This window comes from Cnephaeus nilssonii (genome assembly GCF_951640355.1).
Source record: "Cnephaeus nilssonii genome assembly, chromosome: 24".
Taxonomy (NCBI): domain Eukaryota; kingdom Metazoa; phylum Chordata; class Mammalia; order Chiroptera; family Vespertilionidae; genus Cnephaeus; species Cnephaeus nilssonii.
In genome coordinates this window covers 4,780,453-4,795,808 of record NC_137095.1, presented here as the reverse complement: position 1 = coordinate 4,795,808, position 15,356 = coordinate 4,780,453, and the positions used below count along the sequence as shown (strand labels likewise).

The window sequence follows — 15,356 nt, the reverse complement described above, 5'->3', positions numbered from 1 at the left end:
GATGAACCAGGAAGTCACGGTTCGATTCCCGGTCAGGAACTGATGTTTCTACCTCTTTCTCCCTCTCCCTTCTTCTCTGAAATCAACTAAAAAAAAAAAGTGTCATTGCTTAAAAATAAATAAATAAACAGGAACCGTGAATAGCAGGTTGGGATTGAGAAACTCTCCAGGGATTTGTAAGAAAAGAACCAGGAAATTGGAGTCAAACTGTCCGTGGCAGGGAACACAGATCCGAGAAGTTGAGACGGGGCTCCCGGGTGTGAGCGGAGAGGGCTGGGGGCGGAGTCACTTGGAACCATCTAGATAAATTCCACCCCACACTCCTGCCCCCTGCAAAGAGACGCTGGAGCCTGCCAAGCAGGGGCCGGCCCAGCACCAGGCAAAAGGCATGCAAACAGGTCCTGGCTGGTGTGGCTCAGTGGATAGAGCGTCGGCCTGCGGACTGAAGGGTTCCGGGTTCGATTCCGGTCAAGGGCACATGCCTGGATTGTGGGCTCGATCCCCCGTGGGGGTCGTGCAGGAGGCGGCTGATCCATGATTCTCTCTCATCATGGATGTTTCTCTCTCTCTCCCTCTCCCTTCCTCTCTGAGATCAATAATAATAATAATAAAATGCATGAAAACAGGCCCAGCCTAGACCTCCCTGGGGGAACCTCTGAACTCCCAGGGTAAACTCCACACGACCCACAAGAGTCGTGGCGGGAGAATAGGAAAAGGAAGCTGGTCTGCCCCCCGCTCCCCGCCCCCGGCCCCAGCACGGGTGTCTGGGGGTGCCTCGGCACTCTTCTTCTTCTTCTTTTTTCCTTTAGGGATTCTTCTTTTTACTCACACTCCCCACGGGGCTGATGGAGAACCCCCACCCGAGGGCCCTCCTGCAGCCGCACAAGAGCAGCAGGACGGACTCCTCAAACATTCGAGGGACCACGAGGTGGAACACCCACGCACCCTCCTCTTTTACATAAATACTAGAGGCCCAGTGCACGAAATTCATTCACTGGGGGGGGGGGGGGGTCCCGCAGCCCGGCCTGTGCCCTCTTGCAGTCCGGGAGCCCTCGGGGGATGTCCGACTGATGGCTTAGGCCCGCTCCCCTAAGCTGGCAGCCAGACATCCTTGGCGCTGCCGAGGAGGCGGGAGAGGCTCCTGGCCGCTGCGCTTGCCAGCCGTGAGCCCAGCGTTGAGCGTCTGCCCCCTGGTGGTCAGTGCATGTCACAGCGACCGGCCAGATTATGATGATCTCTGAACGCATAATAATCTGGCCACTCAGTGTGTGTGTGTGTGTGTGTGTGTGTGTGTGTGTGTGTGTGTGTATACACATACACACACACTAGTGGCCCGGTGCATGAAATTCGTGCACATTAAAAGGGGATTAATTAGAGGAAATAATTTAATATTGCTATTTGCCCTTTCTCTATAATAGAAGTGTCAGAGATGAAAGAAAATTAGTAAAATGTATATGAAAACCTTCCTCCTGTCAGAGTCTGGGGTGCACCACGGGACCCAGAGTCAAGTCTCCGCCCACCCACATGCGCCTCAAAATTGCATGAGATCCAGACCCAGCTGCCCACCCCCCCACATTGGGCTAGATCCAGACCCGGCCGGCCCCCCCACCCCCTCATTGGGCTAGATCCAGACCCAGCCAGTCCCACCCTTGTCAAGCCCCGCCAGGCAGGGGGCGTAGCCTCAGGTCCCCTGGCCCAGTGCCAGGATGGGGGGCGTGGCCTGAGGTCCCCCAGCCCAGATCGGGGTGGAGGTGTGCCTTGAGGTCCCCCATCAAGCCCCGCCAGGCAGGAGGGCGCAGCCTCAGGTCCCCCATCAACCCCGCCGGGTTGGGGACATGGCCTGAGATCCCTGTCAAGCCCCACGGGGGAGGGGGAGGGCGTAGCCTCAGGTCCCTGCTGATTGCTGTTAAGGCTCCTTATGGGAATCTGGCCTCAGCTGTGGGTGCAGCCATCTTTGTGATGGAGTGATGGTCAATTAGCATATTCCCTCTTTATTCGATAGGATTGACTTCAAAGAGAGGGAGAGGGAGAGAGAGAGAAGCATCAATGATGAGAGAATCATGGATCGGCGGCCTCCTGCACGCCCCCCACGGGGGGATTGAGCCCACAACTCAGGCACGTGCCCTTGACCGGAATCCAACCCAGGACCCTTCAGTCTGCTCTATCCACTGATCCACACCAGCCAGGGCTCATCACTGATGTTTCCATCTCTCTCTCCCTCTCTCTTCCTCTCTCTGAAACCAATAAAAAAAAATACCTATTTTTAAAAAGGGAGGGACGTTAGCATGGCGTCACCCTGCCTGAGAACAGGGGGTCAGAACACCCTACCCACCACCGCTCTCCACCGTAGGCGCTAAGGCCGCGGCTTCGGGGTCTCCCCAGGACAGCGGTCGGCAAACTGTGGCTCGCGAGCCACAGGCGGCTCTTTGGCCCCTCGAGTTTTTAGCGAAGGCCAGCTGAGGAGTACCCTCATGAAGTTAATAACAATGTACCTACCTATATAAGTTTAAGTTTAAAAAATGTGGCTCTAAAAGAAATTTCAATCGTTGTCCTGTTGATATCTGGCTCTGTGGACGAATGAGTTTGCCGACCGCTGGCCCAGGACATCTTGGTGGGTCCTGAGCAGAGACCAGGCCTGCTGTGCACACGCTCCACGGGCCAGGGCCGGAGCCGGGGGTTGGGGGGGGTGCAGTGGGGGGAGCTGGGGCCAGCAGGCTCCAGGCACTGCCATGTGGGATGGCGGCCTCCTTCCGGACAGGCAACCTTTGGCGATTTCCAAACGAAGGAAAAACAAACACACCGTGTCCGACAAGCCCCTGGGGGTGAGCTCAGGGCAGGCAGGGCTGAGCCGCCTGGCCAGCCAGCCACAGCCCACAGCGCCCTCAGGCGGCGGCTGGGGCTTCCTGGGGGGGCAGAGGAGGGGATGTCACACGCTCCTGGGCCAGCGCCCCTCCCCCGGCCCCGCGCTGGCCGCCCCGGGCAGCCCCACTGCCAGTGACCCCGAGATTTTCCACGGATGTTTAGGGGATGAACCACACAGAGCCAACGCCGACGCCTGGACAAAGAGGCCTCGCCATGGAAACCGCCCCCGGCTGGAGGCTGGACGTCAGCCTGTGTGTGCCACGCCGGGTGCTGGGCCATGCGACCCGGGGGAGGGGGAGGAATGGGGGGGCGGAGGCCACTCACATCCCTAGACGGCCACAGTCTCAGGTCGTACCCCACAGCGTATACAACACAGGCCGACATGGGCGGCTGCCTCCCTCGCATGTTGAAGGGACCGTACATGTTTCTTCAGCCTGAACCCCTTAAGGGTCAGACACGGGAAGGAATGGTCTGGGCCAGCGGTCGGCAAACTCATTCGTCCACAGAGCCAAATACCAACAGGACGACGATTGAAATTTCTTTTGAGAGCCACATTTTTTAAACTTAAACTTATATAGATAGGTACATTGTTATTGCCTTAATGAGGGTACTCCTCAGCTGGCCTTTGCTAAAACCTCGAGGGGCCAAAGAGCCGCGTGTGGCTCGAGAGCCGCGGTTTGCCGACCACTGGTCGCCGGCACTCTTCTTCTCCTCTTCTTTTTTTCTTCCCCCTTAGGGGTTCTTCTTTTTCTCACACTCCCCCCAACATGCTGAGAATGAAACCTATGGAATGAACCCTAGCCCTGGCCGGTTTGGCTCAGTCGGTGGAGCGTCGACCTAGGAACCAGGAGGTCCCAGGTTCGATTCCCAGTCAGGGCACACGCCCGGGTTGTGGGCTCGAACTCCAGTGTGGAGCGTGCAGGAGGCAGCCGATCCATGATTCTCTCTCATCATGGATGTTTCTCTCCCTCTTCCTCGCTCTCTCCCTAAAATCAACAAAAACATATTTTAAGAAATAAAAATGAGCCCTGACCGGTGTGGCTCAGTGGATAGAGCATCAGCCTGTGGACTCAAGGGTCCCAGGTTCGATTCCGGTCAAGGGCATGTACCTGGGTTGCGGGCACATCCCCAGTAGGGGGCGTGCAGGAGGCAGCTGATCAATGTTTCTCTCTCGTCGATGTTTCTAACTCTCTCCCTTCCTCTCTGTAAAAAATCAATAAAACATATATTTTTTTAAAAATGAAATGCTGTCAGGCTCCCTGGGAAGGCCACGGTGTCCCGGGAGGGGCTTCTGGAATAGACCGGAATGTTCCGTGATGTGTATGTTTAACTCGGACTCAGCTCGGCTAGCAGACTCAGGAGGGAGCACAGGTGTGGCTGGTGGGCTGTCAAAGACTCTTTTTTAAAATTTTTTTATTGCCCTAACTGGTGTGGCTCAGTGGATAGAGCATCGGCCTGCCGACTCAAGGGTCCCAGGTTCGATTCCGGTCAAGGGCATGTACATTGGTTGCGGGCACATCCCCAGTAGGGGGTGTGCAGGAGGCAGCTGATTGATGTTTCTAACTCTCTATCCCTCTCCCTTTCTCTCTGTAAAAAATTAATAAGATATATTTTTTTAAAATTTTTTAATTGATTTCAGAGAGGAAGCGAGAGGGAGAGAGAGAAACATCCATGATGGGAGAGAATCTTGGATCGGCTGCCTCATGCACACACACCCCCCCCCGCCCCCCGGGGATCAAGCCCACAACCTGGGCATGTGCCCTTGGCCGGAATCAAACCCGGGACCCTTCGGTCCCAGGGCCTACTCTCTAACCACTGAGCCACATCGGCTAGGACTATTCATTGCTTTTTAGCGAGAAAGGAAGGGAGAGGGAGAGACAGAGAGAAACATCCATGAGGAGAGAGAGCCATGGATCGGCTGCCTCCTGCACGCCCCACACTGGGGATCGAGCCCGCCACCCGGGCGTGTGCCCTTGACCGGGAATCGAACCGTGACCTCCTGGTTCACAGGTCGACGCTCAGCCACGGAGCCACGCCGGACAGACCCGAAGAATCATTTTACGAGGCCCTCGCTTGCTCCTGCCTCTTCCGGTCACCGCCCGAGAGGCCGAGGCCGCCGGTGGCTCTCTCTGGCCAGGCTGGTGCGTGGGAAAGTTCATTTTTCCCCGAGCAGGTCATTGTTTACACTGCAGGACGCTGAGCTCATGAGCGAGCGGGGCAGCATTCCTCGTGGCTGTTAACGAGCCACGGCGGAGGCACGAAGTGAGGGGCCGCCCAGAGCTCCGGGTCCCATGACCTGGCGGTGGGGTAAGAGGGCCAGCGGCCTGGAGTCAGCGCTCAGCGGCCGGATGACTGCCTCTGCCATCCCGAAAACGTTCCAGCCCCGGCCGGTGTGGCTCAGTGGTTAGAGCAGTGGTTCTCAACCTTTCCGATGCCGCGACCCTTTAATACAGTTCCTCATGTTGTGGTGACCCCCAACCACTGTAAGTTTGCTACTGTCCATGAATCGTAATGTAAATATCTGTGTTTTCCGGTGGTCTTAGGCGACCCACAGGTTGAGAACCACTGAGTTAGAGCGTCAGCCCTGGGACCAAAGGGTCCCGGGTTCGAGTCCGGGTCAAAGGCACGTATGTTGGTTGCAGGTTCCACGGCCGTGGTGGGGATGCGTGTAGGAAGCAACCGATGGATGTGTCTCTCTCACCTCTCTCTCTCTCTCTCTCTCTCTCTCTCTCTCTCTCTCTCCCTCTCCCTTCCACTCTCTCTAAAAAAATCAATGGAGCCCTGACCGGTGTGGCTCAGTGGCTAGAGCGTGGGCCTGCGGACTCAAGGGTCCCGGGTTCGATTCCGGTCAAGGGCATGTGCCTTGGTTGCGAGCACATCCCCAGTGGGGGGTGTGCAGGAGGCAGCTGATGGATGTTTCTCTCTCATCGATGTTTCTGACTCTCTATCCCTCTCCCTTCCTCTCTGTAAAAAATCAATAAAATATATATTTTTAAAAAATCAGTGGGAAAATAGCCTCGGGTGAGGATTAACAACAAAAAATTTCCAGGAAAATGGATCCTATAGAAAATGCCTTGGGAAATTCTGGCAAGAAATTCTTTCCTCGGTCCATCCATCCCTTGGGTCTGCTGTTTCTTTGGCCTGAGCAAGAGCTCCTCCCATCTTTCCTTCCTTCTTTCGTCCCATCCCTCCTTCCCTCCTCCCCTCCGGTCTTCATGAAACACCTACTAAGTGCCAGGCTGAGCTGAGCACTGGGCAGAGGAAATGCCTGAAGCATGAGGGTCTAAATCAGAGGTGGGGGGCCCGGCCAGCAGAGCTCCGTGGTTGAGCGTCGACCTAGGAACCAGGAGGTCCGGGTTCGATTTCTGGTCAGGGCACAGGCCCGGGTGGCGGGCTCCATCCCCAGTGTGGGGTCGTGCAGGAGGCAGCCGATCCGTGATTCTCTCTCATCATTGATATTCCTCTCTCTTCCTCATCCTCTCTGAAATCAATAAAAATCTATCTATACTAATAAAAGGGTAATATGCTAATTAGACCGGACATCTTCCAGACGACCTTCCAGAGTCCTTAGGCACAAACCCACGGTGGCGGGGCCGAGGCAGAGGCAGTTAGGGGTGATCAGGCCAGCAGGGAGAGCAGTTAGGGGTGATCAGGCGGCAGGGGAGAGCAGTTAGGGGGATCAGGCCGGCAGGGGAGAGCAGTTAGGGGTGATCAGGCTGGCAGGGGAGGGCAGTTAAGGGCAATCAGGCCGGCAGGCAGGTGAGTGGTTAGGAGCCAGCGGTTGTGGATTGCAAGAGGGATGTCCGAAACCGGCCGTCGGACATCCTCGGAGTGGTCCTGGATAGGAGAGGGTGCAGGCCGGGCTGAGGGGGACCCCCCCGCCCCTGTGCACGAATTTCATGTACTGGTCCTCTAGTGTATTATAAAAATAAGATTGGCATCTTGTGTTTATGCTGCATAACCTACTACTGTTCTAAAACTTCCTGGCACTCTGCCTCATTCCGACGTGCCCCCTGAACCAAGCTCACTTCCCGGCTGACCCGCGCTCCATGCGACAGATGTTACAGGCTTGTATTTTAAGTACATTTTTACTGATTTCAGAGAGGAAGGGAGAAGGAGCGAGAGAGAGAAACAGCAACCCACACTGGGGATCCAGCCCGCCACCCGGGCATGTGCCCCTGACCAGGATCGAACCGTGACCTCCTGGTTCCTAGGTCGACACTCAGCCGCTGAGCCACGCCGGCTGGGCCAGACTACTTTTAACCTGAAGTTCTCTCTCACTGAAGTCCAGATGAATTCGGAGTCCTCCTTAGGATACACCCCTTCCAGTGCAATTCCTGTATGTTCAGGAAGGCACAGCTAAGGCATTGAATACACACGGTAGAGCTGTTGTCCAGAAGGTCTCTGCGGGCGTGTATTCCCGCCAGCAGCACATACGTGTGTCATTCTTCTGAATCTCACCAACGCTGTGTATTTTGTTTTTTTTTACTTTTTTGCTATTTGATAGGTGAGAGGAGATGGTATCAGATTATTTCAATTCGCAGTTATGAGTAACAGAAGACCGAATTTTCCCCAAAGGCGTAGCGTGTATGCTCACGTATGTGTTACTCATGTGCACTTTACATGTGAGCACATATATGTGCATTGTGTGTGCGTGTGTGCATGTGTGTGTGTACATGCACTTTAATACCCTTTTCATATCCTTTGCTCATTTTACTTTTTTTCTTTTTAATGTATTTTATTGATTTTTTACAGAGAGGAAGGGAGAGGGAGAGGGAGTTAGAAACATCGATGAGAGAGAAACATCCATCAGCTGCCTCCTGCACGCCCCCCACTGAGGATGTGCCCGCAACCAAGGTACATGCCCTTGACCAGAATCGAACCCGGGACCCTTCAGTACGCAGGCCGACGCTCTATCCACTGAGCCACACCGGCCAGGGCTCCTTTGCTCATTTTTCCCTTCAGAGTTAAAAATATGCTTTTTGGTCACTTCTTTATTTTTGTCCAAATCGTCCATACGGCGCCTCCTGGAACCACGCTAAGTAGGACGCATTCCTCCTCCTCCTTCCTGCGACTCCCCCTCAAATACCTCCAGGCAGAAATCACGTCTCTCCTTCTCCAACACAAACACCCGGCTCCTGCTACCACGCCTCCCGGGCCAAGTTTCCAGGGCGGGCGGCTGCTGAAGACCTCGCACGTCCCACGTCCCACAGCCCTGCCGCCCCGTCCCGGGGACACTCCGGCACAGAGCCCCCTGCGACCCCCGCCAAGCCCACCCCGAGCCGCCCCTGCAGCCTCTCAGGACGCCGCCCCTGCCGGCACCCGGCCCGGCCCTCGCCTCCTGTTCACCCACAGGACCCCTCGCGTTAGCCTTACGACGATCTATCGAGGCGTTGCTGGGGGGGTATTGTGCGCCGGGAGCCTGAACACAGTGGTGAGAGCGAGCGAGCTCGTGGAGGCCAGAAACAGGAAGAGGAACCGGCCGGGTGCAAGGACAGTGATGAACTCCAATGAGGAAAGCGCTAAGAAGGGGGCGGTCAGCCCGGCCTAGGCAACCGAACAACCAAACAACCAGCCAACCGGTCGCTATGACACGCACTGACCACCAGGGGACAGACGCTCAATACACAGGATCGGGCTCCCTCCTCTCTGGATCGGGCCTGCGGGGATCGGGCCGAAACCAGCTATCCGACATCCCCTGAGGGGTCCCGGATGGCGAGAGCCTGCAGGCCAGGCCGAGGGACCCCACCAGTGCACGAATCCATGCCCCGGGCCTCTAGAATGAATATATATATGTATTACAATTTGCATGTTACTCTTTTATTAGATAGATATATATAATATCTATCTAATAAAAGAGTAACATGCAAATTGTCACTCCAACACACAAGATGGCTGCCCCCATGTGGTCAAAGATCCTGCCCCCATGTGGACACAAGATGGCCGCCACAAGATGGCCAGCAAGGGAGGGCAGTTGGGAGGGACCAGGCCTGCAGGGGAGGGCAGTTAGGGGCAAACAGTCTGGCAGGGGAGCAGTTAGGCATCAATCAGGCTGGCAGGGGAGTGGTTACGGGGTGATGCAGGGGAGGGCAGTTAGGGGTGACCAGGCCTTCAGGGGAGGGCAGTTGGGGGGGACCCAGGCCTGCAGAGAAGGGCAGTTTGGGGGGACCCCGGCCTGCAGGGGAGGGCAGTTAGGGGTGACCAGGCCTGCAGGGGAGGGCAGTTAGGGGTGACCAAGCCTGCAGGGGAGGGAAGTTAGGGGCAAACAGGCTGGCAGGGGAGCAGTTAGGCATCAATCAGGCTGGCAGGGGAGTGGTTATGGGGTGATCAGGCTGGCAGGCAGAAGCGGTTAGGGGCAATCAGGAAGGCAGGCAGGCGAGCAGTTGGGAGCCAGCAGTCCTGGATTATGAGAGGGATGTCCGACTGCCCGTTTAGGCCCAATTCTAGGATTGGGCCTAAACGGGCAGTCGGACATCCCTCAAGGGGTCCCAGATTGGAAAGGGTGCAGGCTGGGCAGAGGGACACCCCATCCCCGTGCACAAATTTCGTGCACCAGGCCTCTAGTATATAATAAAAGTGTAATATGCTAATTAGATCAGACATCCTTCCAGATGACCTTCTGGATGAGGCCAGAGCTGCAAGGGAAGCCCAGGTCCCAAGTGCCTGCCGGCGGCTGAGGGAAGCCTGAGTCCCGGGTGCCGGAGGGAAGCCAGTGCCGGCAGCCGGGGGAAGGAAGGCCCACTCCTGCAATAATTTTGTGCACGGGCCTCTAGTCTACACTAATAAAAGAGTAAGATGCAAATTAACTGTATCTTCACGACGCCCACCAGCCAATCAGGAGCAAGTATGCAAATTAACCCAACAAAGATGGAGGGTTAATTTGCATACACAGGCGCCGAGCAGCCGGGGGCGTTCCGCGTGGGAAAGTGGAAAGGCGGCTCCAGCCGGAGAGAAGGCGGTGCCAGCAGCCAGGGGAAGGAAGGCCCATTCTTACACAAATCTTCGTGCATCGGGCCTCTAGTATATATATATATAAATACTAGAGGCCCGGTGCACGAAATTCTTACACGGGTACGGTCCTTAGGCCTGGCCTGCGATCAGGGCCAACTTCCCCGGCTGCACGCAGCCGGCCCCGCCCCCTTGTTCGCCATCGGGTGATCGGAGCCTACTGGCTGGCGGGAGGAACCAAGAGGTCGGCTGTTCTACCTGCTCGCCGGCCCTGCCCCCGCCACGGGTTGCCCTCTGTGTGGGGGCAACTGGTGGGGTGGGGGCCTTGGCCTGGTGCCACCCACTTCCCTCGCCACCCACCCCTAGTTCAACGTTTGCCATCGGGCGATGGGAGCCTGCCAGCCGGGGAAAGGGACCGAGAGGTGGTCAGTAACTTTCTTGGGCATATATTTAGGAGGGAAGTTGCTGGGTCAGTCATAACGCTTAACATTTGAGTAACTCAGACTGTTTTCCAAGTAGCTGCACCGTTTTACCTTCCCGCCAGCAGTGAGTACTTTTATTTTTTTCATAAAGCGCTCCCCGTCCTCGCCAACCCTGGCTATAGCCCGTTTTCACCATCCGAGTGCCAGGGGCACCGTGTGGTTCTGACTTGCGTTTCTCTGACGCCTTGGACACAACCGCCGTTTCACGTGTCCCTCGGGTTTTACGAAACGCGGTGGGTGACGGACGGCAGACCCGGCGCGGGGGGGACGCCCGTCCCCTGGTATGTAGGCGGCTTCTGCTCACCTGCCGGCGGCCAGGCCTTGATGTAGCCGGTGCAGTGGACCACGGCGTACTGGGCCTCCCCTTCCTTCACAGGCCCCAGGCCATTCCTGCGGGAAGAACGGCAGGGACGTGGCGTCCAGCCCCCGGGGGTCAGGCGAGGGTGCCGGTGGCTCCTCCCGTACCCAAGCCACCGGGGTCCCTGGTTCGCCTGGAGGTTTTGAATCTTGACTGTTTCCCCTCCTTCCACAGAGTCTGAAAGTCCAAAACAAATACCCCCCTCCCCCAGCTCCCTTTCTCATCTCAGCCCCCGAGACCTGACGTGCTGGGTCTCCTGGTCCTCCCCACACTCAGCCCATCTCCACGTTCAGCTACTCCTCTCCCAGTTCAGCTACTCCTCTCCACACCCAGCTACTCCTCTCCACAATCAGCTACTCCCTTCCACGTTCAGCTACTCCTCTCCTCACCTAGCTACCCCTCTCCACTCCCGGCTACTCCTCTCCCCACACTCAGCCCCTCTCCACGTCCAGCTACTCCTCTCCCCGTCCAGCTACTCCTCTCCACACCCAGCTACTCCTCTCCACACCCAGCTACCCCCTCCACGTTCTGCTACTCCTCTCCCCGTCCAGCTACTCCTCTCCACGTCCAGCTACTCCTCTCCACGTTCAACTACTCCCCAGCTTAGGGCACTCGGCTACCACCCAGCAGAGCCCAGAAACACCATCAAAAAAACCCTACGGACCTGAACCTCTTCCTCATGGTGGTGATTCTGCTCAGAGGCAGGTGGTCCAACGGAGCATTTCCACACCTAAGAGTCGACAAACACGTTAGAGTGAGTGAAGGCCCAGGCAAGTTTATAAAACATACAGGGCCCAGCCTGCGTGGTTGAGCATTGACCTATGAACCAGAAGGTCACGGTTCGATTCCCGGTCAAGGGCACATGCCCGGGTTGCGGGCTTGATCCCCAGTAGGGGGCATGCAGGAGGCAGCCAATCCATGATTCTCTCTCATCATGGATGTTTCTCTCTCTCCCTCTCTCCCTTCCTCTCTGAAATCAATAAAGATATGTTTAACAAAAGAAAAGATGTGAGTCAATTATACCCTGAGACCTGGGACAGCGCCTGCCCTAGCATGGGCATGGGGACAGCAGGGGCAATCCCCGACTGGCTGCCCAGGACGCTGGCACGGCCCTCCGCCCTCTGGCCAGCGTCTTGCTGACACTGAGCTGCTTTGGTCCAAGAACAGGGCATGCTCTCGTCAGAGGGCAGAGCTGCTCACGTCACCGGTAACCCCAGGTGGACAGGCACCTGGAGACCCGCCTGGAGCAGAGCATCCGGGGCAGGAGGGGCCCTGCCTCGGAGGGCATGCAGGAGCCGAATAACCCGTGTGTCTCTGGCATGGATTTTTTTCTCTCTCTCTCCACCCCCACTCCCTCCCTCCCTCCCTCCCTTCCACTCTCTCTAAAAACCAACGGAAAAATTATCCTCAGGTGAGGGTTCAACAGGAAATAAAAAAGAAGAGGAAGCCACAGGGGTGAACCCCAGGTGGCCTGTGTGCCCGCTGCCCGCCAGCCCATGGAGGTGATCCCCCACTGCAGCCACGCCCGCCGCCCGCCGCAGCCACGCCCACGCCCACCGCAGCCACGCCCACCGTCCACCGCAGCCACGCCCACCATCCACCACAGCCACGCCCACCGTCCACCACAGCCACGCCCATCGTCCACCACAGTCACGCCCACCGCCCACCGCAGCCACGCCCACCGCCCACTGCGGCCACGCCCACCGCCCACCGCAGCCACGCCCACCACCCACCCAGACAGACCTCATCCTGCAGATGAAGGACCGCCTGGAGCCCATGCACATGCGCATAGAGGACTGCTGGCCCTCCTTCTTCACCGTCCCAGTCTTCAGGTCCAGGATCCGGCCTGAGAGGGAGAGAGGGGGAGAGGGGGAGAGGGGGAGAGGGAGAGAGGGGGAGAGGGAGAGGGAGCAGGGCGGGTGCATCAGCCTGGGCCTCTGCCTGGGGGCGCGGGGGCCGGGGGAGGGGAGCTCGCGGCACCCGCTCTGCAATGCGGACCCACAGGGTCCCGCGCGCCCCTCCTTCCTGCGCGTTCCCAACATCCTTTGCTGGGAAACGCCTGGGGCGATGCACTCCATACAATCCCAAAGGCCCGTTTTCTTTTTTAAAAAATGCCAGAGGCCCGGTGCACGAATTCGTGCACAGGTGGGGTCCCTCAGCCTGGCCGGCGATCAGGGCCATCGCACCCAGTCCCGATCGGGCCGGCTGGGGCAGGGTGGAGGGGGAGAGGGGGCGGGACCGTGGGAGGTTGGCTGTGGGAGCGCACGGACCACCAGGGGCAGCTCCTGCATTGAGCGTCTTCCCCCTGGTGGTCAGTGCACATCATAGCGACTGGTGTCCCAGTTGTTTGGTCAACCGCTTGTAATGGTCGCTTAGTCTTTTATATAGAGAGGTATTTCTAGCCCTGACCAGTGTGGCTCAGTGGATAGAGTGTCAGCCTGCGGACTGAAGGGTCCCAGGTTCGATTCCGGTCAAGGGCATGTACCATGGTTGCGGGCACATCTCCAGTGGGAGGTGTGCAGGAGGCAGCTGATGGATGTTTCTAACTCTCTATCCCTCTCCCTTCCTCTCTGTAAAAAACTCAATTATATATATATGTATACATTGATTTCAGAGAGGAAGGGAGAGAGAGAGAGAGAGAGTTAGAAACATCCATGATGAGAGAGAATCACTGATCGGCTGCCCCCTGCATGCCTCACACTGGGGATGGAGCCCGCAACCCGGGCATGTGCCCTGACCGGGAATCAAACCCTGACCTCCTGGTTCCTAGGTCGGCGCTCAATCACGAAGGCTTAGCTTTTTATTTTTATTTTTCACAAAGAAGAATCAGAAGTTTGTCTCAGATAAAATCATCAAGGAAGGCTGTGTGCTCCTAAAACGGCTCCCCCAGGCTACCACCGAAATACAAATAGAAATTAGGATGATTTCATCAAAGGAGTCCTGGAGAAAACAGGAAACATCTTATCTTGTCCTGTTTTGTTTTGTTTTAAAAAAAAAAAGGAGGAGCCGAAACCGGTGTGGCTCAGTGGATAGAGCATCAGCCTGTGGACTGAAAGGTCCCGGGTTCGATTCCGGTCAAGGGCATGTACCTTGGTTGCAGGCACATCCCCAGTAGGGGGTGTGCAGGAGGCGGCTGATCGATGTTTCTAACTCTCTATCCCTCTCCCTTCCTCTCTGTGAAAAATCAATAAAATATATTAAAATAAAATAAGAAAAAAAAATGAAAAAAAAATTTAAAAAAGGGGGCAAACCACCCTGGCCGGTGTAGCTCAGTGGATAGAGCATCGACCTGTGGACTGAAGGGTCACGGGTTCGATTCGGTCAAGGGCACATGCCCAGGTTGCGGGCTCATCCCCACTAGGGGGCATGCAGGAGGCAGCCAATCCATGATTCTCTCTCCTCATTGATGTTTCTCTCCCTCTCCCTCTCCCTTCCTCTCTGAGATCAATGAAAACATATTAAAAGAAAAAAGTGTATTAGAGGTCACTGGTTTGATTCCCAGTCAGGGCTCCATCCCCAGTGTGGGGTGTGCAGGAGGCCATCGATCCGTGATTCTCTCTCCTCCTGGATGTTTCTCTCCCTCTCCCTTCCTCTCTGAGATCAATAAAAATATGTTTTTTTAAACACTATTGTCTAAAGGGTGCATGGGGGCTTGGGGACGCACAGAGGCTTAGAGGGGAGCGAGAATGTACTGACTCCGCTGGACAGAAACTTCCGGACTCTGTTCCCATCTCACTACAGGGGGACCTCGTTTCTCCAACGTCTCCCGTCGAGAACAATCTACTTCCTGTAGGATCAGTCATGCGCCTCCCCGGTGACAGACGGAGAAAATGCGCGAGCAGGAGTCAGTTCACCCCCGTTAGAATGTCAGGATGCTGTGCTGTGATGATTCTGTTGATCTTTCTGCTTTTGTGGCTGCTTATCATTTTTGTTAAATTTTCTTTTTTTTTTTTTCACCGTACATTTCTCTTTCCTTCTGGTTAAATTTCCATTTACATTTCATGTCCTTTTGCTTTTGTTTATTTATTTTAATACACTAGAGGCCTGGTGCATGAAATCCGTGCACGGAGGGGGGGGTCCCTCAGCCCAGCTTGCACCCTCTCACAATCTCAGACCGCTGGCTCCTAACCGCTCACCTGTCTCCCTGCCTGATCGCCCCTAACCACTCACCTGCTTACCTGATCACCCCTAACCGCTCGCCTGCCTGCCTCATCACCCCTAACCCCTCTGCCTGCCTGCCTCATCGCCCCTAACCACTTGCCTGCCTGCCTGATTGCCCCTAACCACTCTGCCTGCCTGCCTCATTGCCCCTAACCACTCACCTGCCTGCCTGATCACCCCTAACTGCTCACCTGCCTGCCTGATCACCCCTAACCACCTCTGCCTTGGCCCCCACACCTGAGACCCAGGCTTCCCTCCTCTGGCCGGCTGCAGGAAACCGGGACCTGGGCCTCCCTCCCTTTGGCACCCGGAACGCTGGGCGGCGCCCCCCGGGCCCCGGCTTTGTCAGGAAGGACATCCGGAATGACATCCGGTCTATCGGTCTAATTAGCATATTACCCTTTTATTAGTATAGATGTTTCTTGATTTCAGAGAGCAAGGGAGAGGGAGATGGAGAAATAGAAACATCCACGATGAGAGAGAATCATGGATCGGCTGCCTCCTGCACGCCCCACACTGGGAATCGAGCCCGCAACCTGGGCATG

At 56.4% G+C, this 15,356-nt stretch overlaps 1 protein-coding gene across 1 annotated transcript in view; it reads right to left on the bottom strand.

Moving 5' to 3' along the window:
* ARNT2 (aryl hydrocarbon receptor nuclear translocator 2) overlaps window positions 1-15,356 on the bottom strand; it is a 68,907-nt gene that overhangs the window by 28,593 nt on the left and 24,958 nt on the right. Inside the window, 3 exon segments of the mRNA XM_079764089.1 lie at window positions 10,597-10,682; window positions 11,315-11,380; window positions 12,394-12,496. Of these exon segments, the coding sequence (XP_079620215.1) occupies window positions 10,597-10,682; window positions 11,315-11,380; window positions 12,394-12,496 (255 nt within the window).